Source organism: Martes martes (assembly GCF_963455335.1).
Source record: "Martes martes genome assembly, chromosome: 10".
Lineage (NCBI taxonomy): Eukaryota > Metazoa > Chordata > Mammalia > Carnivora > Mustelidae > Martes > Martes martes.
This window is the reverse complement of record NC_137898.1, coordinates 56,762,626-56,773,705: the sequence shown is the minus strand read 5'-3', so window position 1 is coordinate 56,773,705 and position 11,080 is coordinate 56,762,626. Positions and strand designations below refer to the sequence as shown.

Sequence of the window (11,080 nt, the reverse complement as noted above, 5' to 3'; positions counted from 1 at the left end):
AGGGAGTTGGAAATTTAGCAAATGGCCGGCTCTCAGTTGTTCTTGGAGAATACTTCCTAGGGGATTTGGGCAAGTTCAAAGGCTGCTTCTAATTCTATCACTCGGACTCCATGGTCACCCAAGAAAATGTCCTTTCATGTCACAGACAAGCTTTTCTTTCAGACGATTACTCTGCTTCTGGGCAGGAAACAGATGACGTGAATGACTGAGAGAAAGCTGTTGTATCTTTGCTAAGCTAGTGCTAAAACCAGACCAGGGTTTGGTGAGCGAGATCTGACTGCAGTAGTCACCACCTTCCACAGGCACCTCTATAGCCTTTCTTGTGCCACAAAGTCCCTTCTCACCCCTTCTTCTCCAGAGCTCAGGCTGAGCTTTCTGATATCTCCTCTTGGCTCTATAAATTTGTCTCACATACCAAACCTAGGTCTAGAGCCTCTAGGTCTTGCAACAGGGGAGAAGGAATGCTAATACTAGAGGCTCTTGGGCATATGGAGAGACTGGAGTGTGGGCTTTGAACTCCCTGATTTTTATGAAATTGTCTGAGGTCCCCACTGAGATTTTCAGGAATCTTTAATGAATTCCCAACTAGGACTGGCTCCCTGGACCTCATTATCTTATACTCTGGGAATAAGGGAAAGAGAAGAGAAGAGTCTTATGAGATACCTACATGGAAAGCCCAGAAGATGTCACACAATGTAGCTACTTTTGAAAGATCTCATGAGATTTTGAACAACTCCATAACTTCGGGGAAGCAGAGTGGGTGTTAGTGATAGTGTTTTATATATGATGTATCATAACTCTATAGTTAATGCACATCAACTGTGACAATGTGTATTGTGGGTATACATAACCTTATGTAACCTTAAAAGGGCCTTTTTAATTCAGTGCTTCCTCTATCACTAAAGGGGAAGAAAGGAGTCAGACCAAGTTCCTGGATATATTGTGACAGCTTTGAGTTTTGGTGCCCTAATAACCCTATATATATGTGTGTGTGTGTGTGTGTGTGTGTACATGTGTGTGTGTGTGTGTATGGATGTATGTGTGTATATGTGTGTGTGTGCGTGTGTATGAATATAAATATATATTCCTGATTCCTGCCTACATTGAGACACTCCATTTTCTCTTCCTGTCTCTGATCCACATAGACACAGAACTCAGCCCTGTTTCTAGACATACAGGAGCTAACTGGAGAAACAAATTCATTCTTATAGCCTTCTAGGCAACATGAGCCCCTGCAAAGGATAGTTAAACCAGGGAGTTTTATATGTCAATACAGGGATATGAGGAATTAATCATCCATTTTTTAGACTTTGAAAGCTGAGAGGCAAGACATTTTAGAGGGAGGCGTGGAGGCTGTTTCAGCGTTTTCATTATTCACCTAATTAGTGTCCAGCTACTTGAATCTAATTTGGGAATATAAAGTATAAATATTAAGGAATGTCCAGATCCCCTCGCTAACCATAAAAGGTTATTCCAATTAATTGGCCTGATTGGTCCCCTTAGAATGTTCTGGGATTCCTCTTGTGGCCACATTCCATTAATTTTTGGTCAAGCACATTGTAGACACACTTGAGTGTTGTGAAGCAATATTTCTCAAATCAGAGTCCGCAGATAATCAGGATCCGAATCACCTGTAATGCTTGTTAAAATGCAGATTTCTGGGCCTTATCCCTATAATGCAGAATCAAAAACTAACATTAGTGACAACTACAAAAGTCCAAGATTTTTCATATATCCTTGTCCTTATGATTTGTTTTCAATTCTGATTCCAGAGTTTTTTATTCCCTCTATAATTAAAAATGCATCTTCACCTTTTACCTGGAATTCATTTCAAAACACAGTTACCTCTTGTTAGTTTGCTAGGACCACCATAACAAAATACCACAGACTAGTTGGCTTAACAACAGAAATTTATTTTCTCATGGTTCTTGAGGACAGCAAAGTCCAACATCAAGGTGTTGATGGTTTGGTTTCTTCCAAGGCCCCTCTCCCTGGAGTGCAAATGGCCATCTTCTCTCTGTGTTCTCACATGGCCTTTCTTCTGTGTATGAATATCTTTGATGTCTCTTGCTCTTCTTATAAAGACATGAGTCATACTGGCTTAGGGCCAATTCTGAAAGCCTGAGTTTAACTTAATGGCTTCCAAAAGACCTTACCTCCAAATACAGTGACATTCTGAGGTATTGAGGGCTGGGATTTCAACATATGAATGGAGGGCACAATTCAGCCCATAATATGTATATGTATACATAACATGTATCTTATCATCCAGTCTTTTTTTTTGTCACCCATTTAACAAATGTTTTGATACAGAAATAATTCCCCCCTCCATAAAAACACAGAAGCAATATTTATTTATAGCCTCTGAGTCCAAGTACTGAGAAAAAAAAAAAGTAGTGTTTGATATGTTTTGGAAGAAAATAGGTTTGAGTCTCAGATGTTATGGAGAGAGAGACAGAGAGAGAGAGAAAGGGAAAGACTGATTTAGTCTTTGAACAGCTTTGATTAGAAGGAGCATAGAATTTGATTGTATTACAGGGAAGATATCCTGCCTTCTTTAAATCTTAGCTATTCAGCTTCTTTGAGGGAAAAATAGGATATGATGTAGGAAGAGACACCCCCCCCCCAAAGGGGTCCACATCTCCTAGCCCAGAAAAGAGCAGGGAAAAGAAACAAGATAGAGGCAGAATATAAGGGAATACCTTGTACATAAGGATGCTGCCTGGAGGAGATACCAGCTGGGAGACACTAAAGGGACCTAAAGAGAATATTATTGGATGGGACTTAGACAAGCTGATGCAAAAATTCATCTTGTTTTTTGTTTGTTTGTTTTTAATTTCAGCATGGTTTTAAAATTCTTGTTATTACAATTTTTCCATGTATTTAGTTGGCAGATGTTTATGAAGAAGACAGATGATTTAGAAAAAACATAAGCAGGACGCCTAGGTGGGTCAGTGGGGTAAAGCCTCTGCCTTCAGCTCAGGTCATGATCCCAGGGTCCTGGGATCAAGCCCCGCATCGGGCTCTCTGCTCAGTGGGGATCCTGCTTCCCCCTCTCTCCCTGCCTGCCTCTCTGCCTGTTTGTCATCTCTGTCTGTCAAATAAACAAATAAAATCTTAAAAAAAAAAAGAAAGAAAATAAGCAATATTTCTCCTCCTGTGCACCCTAGTTGTGTGAGTAAAGTGGTTTCCCATCTATATTTACAGAATGCCCACTATGTATAGTTCCCAGGAACATGCCATGCTATTTCACATCCTTTTTTTCCCTTTGTCTCTACTGAGGCAAATAGATGTCCATTCATCTGAAATGTTAGCATATGTGGGAAAACTAGAGTCCAAAAACTTTCAACAGCATAATGCCAAAAGTTTAGGTTTTGAGATCTGACAGACCTGAATGTGGTTTTTGAGTTTTTCATTTATTATATATGATATTGGCTATAGTAACTGACCTCATTGAACCTCCAATCTAAAGGGATTATATGAGAATTAAAAGGAAATTGTCTATCTTAAATGGTAAGATAGCACTGAATAAAAATAGTTTGAAAAATCAAAATTTTAACAAAATGATACTGTTGTAGTAAGTAGGTAAATGCCATGACCGTTTAAAATGTGTCTTATAGGCATGCTTTTCCACTAACATTCTTGAAGTTTTTATAAGGCATACCTTTTTTCTTTTTTAAAGATTTTATTTATTTATTTGACAGAGAGAGCTCACAAGTAGACAGAGAGGCAGGCAGAGACAGAGAGGAGGGAAGCAGGCTCCCTGCTAAGCAGAGAGCCCGATGCGGGGGATCATGACCTGAGCTGAAAGCAGAGGCTTTAACCCACTGAGCCACCCAGGCGCCACAAGGCATACCTTTTTAACTCCTGCTGAGGTCTTTTCTACCCTACTTAAGTGTCTGGGAGGACATTCTTCGGAAATAAACATGCCAATTCTTGATCTGGATCATAGGTTATAGTTCTACATAGCAGAAAATTCATAATTTTGATGTCTCAATAATTAAATAATCAGGATATAGCCGTCACCTAGCTGCTACCTGGAGAATATCTTCCTGTAGTAGTTTTTTTAACTAAAAAAATCTTATTTTAAAATTTTGACTCTGCCATCTTAATTTTCAAAGGACAGTCAAATTGGATATTGCATGCAAGCACTTCGAGACATTCTATAGTATATAGTAGATGCTCAATAATTGTTAGGTGCTATTACTACAATTGTAATTATTATTTTTTATTGTTATTTCCCAGCTAATCAGTAAGAAAGATGGAGGTGGGGGAGCAAATACAGGCTGTTCTATTTATTTTGAAAGTTAAAATGCATGCATGTTAAAGAATGTTCCCAAATCCTCTGACAAAATTTTGAATGTACATCCAGGCATCAACACAAGATGTTATTATTATTACTTTTTTTTAATCAACTTTGGTTTTAAGTTGCTCTCATCCTGCCTTCTGAAACTTAGTTTTGTAAGAATTCTTCAATACATATGAGTCTAAGGGTGGTGCAAAGACTCTGGAAGATTCTGGAAGAAATCTTCAACTTTAGTTGGCTGAGGCATAGAAGAGATGAATCCAAGACCAGAGAGTTTGAATTTCACACAGAAATAGGATTCATCTGGCAAGTCACAGTTCCTAGATGCTAACTGGTTCCTTTAAGATACTAGATCAAAATGGGGAGTAGAGCTGATGAAACAAAGAACTTACTTTGAGTGGTGTGTTAGTTAGGGTCCAATCTGAAGAAAGAAACCACACAGGAATTTAACAGAAAAGTTTCATTTATTCATTAACAAGAGATTACAGTAACAGGGAATCCACTAAGAGTGGGAAAGAAAGAATTATAAAGGGTACTCTAGGGCCGAGGGAGAGTCTCCAAGGAAGAAACAAGTTTTCAGGGGAAGAACCATTGGATATTGATGGAGAGAATGTGAGTGAAGTTCATTGAATGACAGAGAGTTCCCTAGGTTTCTGAGCCAAAGCTGGTTCATAATTAGGCTTAAGCTGGTTGGCGGAGAACCACTTGTTGGAAGACTGATGAAATTTTCCAGGAATGTGTGTAGGGGGTTACTGTTGACTTTCTGAAAAGCAGCTGAGGAACCAGCTGGAATCACCAGGAAGTTTCTAGAAGCTGCTTGAGGAGGTAATCTGCTATTGAATCACTGGAAACTAAAAATATCAATAGACTTGCTGCTCTGAACTCCCTCCCTTCATCTTAACCCATCTTATCGAAAACCCCTAAAGGCTTTTACAAATTCAAACTTCTTAGCAATGCGGATGCGGATTTGCTTGGTCTTGATACTATAAACAATGGGGTTCATGAGAGGTGGTACCAGTAGATACACATAAGACATGAGGAGGTGTACAATACGGGGCAGATGTTCACCAAAGCGGTGCACAAGAGACAAGCCAATCATGGGAATGTAGAAGAGCAGCACAGCACAAATGTGGGAGACACAAGTGTTGAGGGCTCGAAGTCGCTCCTGGCGGGAGGCAATGCTTAGCACAGTGCGGAGGATGAGGGCGTAGGAGAGGAAGATGAGCAGTGAATCCACACCAACAGTGCAGGCCACAACAAAGAGCCCATATATGTGATTGACAATGATGCTAGAGCAGGCCAGCTTCATGATCTCTAGGTGCAGACAATAGGCATGAGCCAGCACATGGGAGCGGCAGTACTGGAAGCGTTTAAGGAGGAATGGCAGAGGCAGGATGAGGAGGGCACTTCTAAGCATTGAGCTCAGCCCCATCTTGACAATACGTGCGGGTGTCAAGACTGTGGAGTAGCGCAGTGGGTTGCAGATGGCCACATAGCGGTCAATGGACATGGACAGTAGAACTGAAGACTCTACCAGAGACAAGGTGTGGATGAAGAAGAGTTGAGTGAAGCAGGCAGGGATGCCAATCTCTCTGGCATCAAACCAGAAGATGCCCAACACGGTGGGCAGTGTAGATAGACAAAGGCCCAAGTCTGTCAGGGCCAGCATGGCCAAGAAATAGTACATGGGTTCATGGAGGGTGACATCAGTACGGATGACATGGAGGATGGTAAGGTTTCCCACAATAACTGTCAAGTAGATGAAGCAGAAGGGAATAGAGATCCAGCCATGGAGATCTTCCAGACCTTGAAAGCCCGTGAGAAAGAAAGTGGCTTTTTGGAGGCTGCTATTATAAGAGATTGTCATGGCTTTACAGTCTTGGTTTCACCAACTTCCAGTCAAGAATGGGATTCCTGGAGAGTGATAGAACCGAATTCTCCAAAAAAAAAAAAAAAAAAAGAACTGAATTCTCACTCACCAAAGTGTCCCGGGACCAGTGAGAGAGAAAGTGTCTGCAGATGAAATGAGAAAGAACTGGGGGACTTGATCTATTAGCATTTTCTAGAGGGTCTAGAATGGGCACTTTTACAGGGGATTTCTGTAGTATATGGATGCCATAGGATTTAGCCTCATGGTGATATGTCTGCCTGGGTTGGACTCTCAGTGGTTTAATGAGGTCACCTCAGATGGCACCTTTTTCATATGCTCCTCCCTGAGAAAAATCCAGTTTAATCAACTAAAGAATTCAGAATCTGTATTATATATACAGGGAATTAGTACTATACATGATTTTGCATAATTGTGTACTAGGATCAAGTGCCTAACATATATCTTTAAATGTATTTTTAATTTGGCCAGGGATTGTTCTTTATTCCACAATGTTTAGTCTGCATGGGAATGCAGAGGAAGCATTGAGTAAATGGTCACTGAACTCTTTGAGCTTGTAACTTGTGACCACAGTGATGCCTTTCCTGAATCTGCATAAAATCCTTCGGTGACTAAGGATGAAAATTGTGTTGCACAAATCTGAGGTCTCGAACTGAGAAATGTCTGAGAAGAAACAGGATCTTCAGAAAACAAATAATTCTAGGAAAGGGTACACTGGGGCTTTGTTTTGGGAGATATCACAAGAGTTGTGAGTTTCCAACATCAGGGCTGTTAAGCTGGTGTTAGATGTAGAGATGAGGTTGCAGAGGAGGTATGCATCAGATCTGAAACACAAATAATAAAAAGAAACCTAAAATGGTCAGGAAAGCCTCTAATTTTAGCTTATAATGAGGAAACTAAATATTAAGGCTCTCAGAATAAGCTGTGCATTTGGGGTTTGGATCAATATGACATACAGGTATAGGTCTGTCTTTATAATACCTGAACTGGGCTCTATTTAACTTCTGCCTTCAGAACTTTTATTCAATTACATTTATTGCAAGCCATACTATAATGGGGTATATGTATATTAATACAGTGTGACTAGTATATTGTTTATCATATGCATAAAAAAGCTTAAAATAGGGGCACCTGGGTGGCTCAGTGGGTTAAAGCCTCTGCCTTTGGCTCAGGTCATGATCCCAGGGTCCGGGGATTGAGCCCCGCATCGGGCTCTCTGCTCAGCAGGGAGCCTGCTTCCTCCTCTCTCTCTCTGCCTGCTTCTCTGCCTACTTGTGATCTCTGTCAAATAAATAAATAAAATCTTAAAAAAAAAAAGCTTAAAGTAGCTGAAAGAGACAAAGAATGGACAATCAGGGAAACAAAATGAAAATAATAATGTATTTTATCACCAAGGTCATGTCACCACTGTGCCTATTAAAAAAAGATAAAGTAGGATGAGGATTTCTAAAAAGACATTACACTTATAATGGTGAGGTTATCATCAATTGTTAGAGAATATGTTGATAGATTGGAGAAAGATTATAAGGGCTGAAATTATCAATGGGTGGAGAGGAGTAAGTAAAAAGCGTATATTGTTTGTAGTTTTCTTCTAAGAGAAAATCTTAGAGGATGAGTGAAGATACCAGGACACTTTAAGGAGGAGAGATGGGGAGTTCAGGGTACTCTTTCAAAAGACTTCTTTTGTAAAGGGACATGAAAGAGTGAGGAAAAAGAAGAAAAGTCTGTATCCAGCTTTTGCCATTCATGTATTAATCAAAACAAGTAATAATAAAAAAATAATACAATAATTAATAGAATAATAAAACCCCTCTTATTTTGTGATTCCAGAGTTAGAAAAGGGAAAGAGAATGAAGGAGAGAGGTGGAGATGGGAGGGAGAGGAGCTGTGAAGGAAAAGGGACTCTCACAGCATTTGCAGAATAGGCTGTGGACAGCATGGGCAACAATGTAATCTCGCTCCGAAATCAAGACAGAAAATGGCCAACAGAATTTTTAAAAAGGAATGATAAGAAAGAAGGGGAAATTTTCCATCAATTAAGGGGAGATGCAAATAAGAGTTTAAAGATACGTGTAGCTTTTCAGCCACGGGACTCACAGTGAAGCTTGTTTCCATCCGTCTTACATGGAGCCATTTCAGAGCTTGTGAAAGAGAAGCAACATTTAGAGGTGATCTGTTTCACTCCTCTATCTCCAGACGGGGAAGGATCATTATGCTGCTTAGTGAGAAGTTGCATCCATCATCTCTCTCTCCCTGCTATTACCTTGCCTTCCAAATATATTACTTGCATATTATATTTTGGGGGTGGGTATGAGGCAAGTGTGCCAGATTTGGGAGGGGGAAAAAGAAAGATCAGAGTAAGCCATACTTACCACCAAAGAGATGGAATTGCTGTATGACTGACTAGAGACTTGCAACCCTAATACAGATTTGGGATCTAATAAAGTCTACTGAATAAATACATAAGTGAATGGTTAGAAAAAAGAGATGAGATGCAGATGGGATTAAACTATAATTTTTAGTGCAGTGACTACATTTTCTTCTCCAAGGCACTCACCTCCAGATTAACAGATCAGAGAAGTGTTGGCTTGTTCCTCCAGGAGACTCTATCATACATCCTTGATTGTCCCTTCAACTCCAGTTTATTGGGATTACAGGAATGTCATTCTAATATCTATGGCAGAAAAGAGGAGATATGGGTTGAGCAGCGATTTCAAGGACAGTCTGACTTCCTCTGACTTACTCTTCATATAACTTCACACAAAGGTGTTCAAGATTATCAGCATCTGTGTTGGTGACCATCTTCAGATTCTTCCCGCAATATACACAGGAACACACCAACAACTGGAGAGAACAATCAGAATACAGGATGAGTGCTCGCACAGCTACAAGAATATTCTCTGCTTAAAATACAAGGTCTTTTTGAAGAGCCCAAGCAGCTTCTCCCTTGGGACCTCTGCTGAGGCTGAGAAGTCCCTGATGAGTTCTCAAGATGCTTAGCTGAGGATGGAGGCCGTGGGAGGCTAAGAAACTTCAACCCTGTGGGTGGGCAAGGGATAACTTCAAGATGTTAGGATGCTTCTAGTTCTAGATTTCATTTTCTGAAACCAGGTAAGAAAGACCTAGCTAGACTTGGTGTGCAGTATTGCAAGAGCGAGAGTGTTTTGATTCAGATTCAGATAAAAGATAAAGCTGGTTCCAACCTAATCTCTGATACTTACTATACTTTCTAACCATGTGACCATGCAACCTAGGAAAAATTAACCTCCCGGAAAAATTATTTCCTTATATTCTAAGAAGGGAATCTCTCCCTTCTTCTTTTTATTCAGGCCCTGGTCCCATCAGGCATGTTTTAGAGCCATCTGCTAGTGTAATTTGGTTTGAGTTTGGGGAGAAGAAATGCCCACCTTGGCCTTCAGGCATGAACTATTAGTTTCTTAATTACTATTGGTCACTCCCTGTATATTCTGCTCCATACATCTGTGGCTTGGGTCCTAATTCAGAAACTTGTACTACAAATACAAGTTTAATACCTTAAAATAGTTCATCAACCCATTTTAACTACCAACATGAATATCAAGAGTTCTTACAGAGTTGATCTTAACATTGGAGGGAACACCTGGGCAGAATAGCTGAAATTAATCGATTCTCAGTAAACACAGTTATTAAAATAATTAGTAGCGTGAGTGTGATTCTAATTTGCCAACAGTAGACCTAATTTACACTTACTGTTTTTGTTTCCCAACTGCAACTGTCCCTCAGAACAATGTATTACTTAAAATATAACCGATGGGAAATTTTACTAGTTACCAAGCACATTTAGATACAGCCTTAAGAAAAACACATACTGGCAACAGGCCTCGGAGGGAGAGGATGATATACGGCCTCGAAGCTGAGCAGGGCGGGATGTCCGGCCGGCTCAGGGCAGTTCGCCGCCTGCTTCAACTGCTTCATTTTTCTGTTATCTACCCCCCATCACCCACCCCCCACCCCTGAGCGCCTGTGGCTAGTTAGATAAGTCCTTTGAATGTGCTTGTTCAACTATAAACTTTATACTGCTTGTCCAGACATATTTTGCCCTCCTTCTTGTTTATCTACAAGGCATATGACTAATGTTTGGCCTTCTTCGGCTCTTGTGTTGATTACCGTTTCTATCTAATAAAAGTGAGACAGAGGAGTTGCTCGTGGCAGCAGAATTTTCTACTGTTGTCCCTGGCTCCCTTTCTCTTGCAGCTGACTTGTTCGTGCCTCATTCTTCTCCCGTGCGCTGACAGGAAGCGGCACCCAACCAGTTTGGAATCTGTCCAATATTTTTCATTTTATCACAAAGTGTTATATGTAATTCAATTTTTTTTTCCCTCTGCAGGTACAGAATCTAATTCCATTTTCACAAAATAACTTCTTTATTATTTCCCCCATTAGTTCTTAATTGATGTCTGTCTTCTCCTACTCTAGAATATAAGGGTAGGGACTCATGTGTACACTGTCATGGCTGCATGTCCAGAGCCTAGCATTTTTACTAGTGAAACATAGTTGCAACTTCATAATTATTTACTTAATTGAATGTAATTCCCCAAAGTTGAAGACAGTAATGCTTTCTTCCAGTAGCTGTGCCTTTTTAGACTAAACTTCACTTATTTTGTGAAACAATATAGATGTGAATTTTGATCTTTTGTTTTCCTTTAGATTCCTCATTTGGTGTTCCTTACTAACAAATATTTGTGCTTGTTAACATATGGAAGCACAACTCCTTGGCTGTTTGTCCAAAGGAGTGTCTGTCTTTTCCAAAGTCATTAACTTTATTGAGTTTTGTCCCCCATTTTCTTAATGATCAGTCATTATTGACTGTCCATGGAATCATCCACACAATCTCCCTCATTTTTTAA

The 11,080-nt window shown here is 40.0% G+C and overlaps 1 protein-coding gene across 1 annotated transcript; it reads right to left on the bottom strand.

The window, feature by feature from the left end:
• Nucleotides 1–5,213: 5,213 nt before the first annotated feature.
• Nucleotides 5,214–6,173, bottom strand: OR51G1 (olfactory receptor family 51 subfamily G member 1; the record flags this gene model as incomplete). Its single annotated transcript, XM_080816344.1, has 1 exon — nucleotides 5,214–6,173. One exon carries the CDS (start codon nucleotides 6,171–6,173, stop codon nucleotides 5,214–5,216), a length of 960 nt encoding a protein of 319 aa, XP_080672470.1.
• Nucleotides 6,174–11,080: the final 4,907 nt, after the last annotated feature.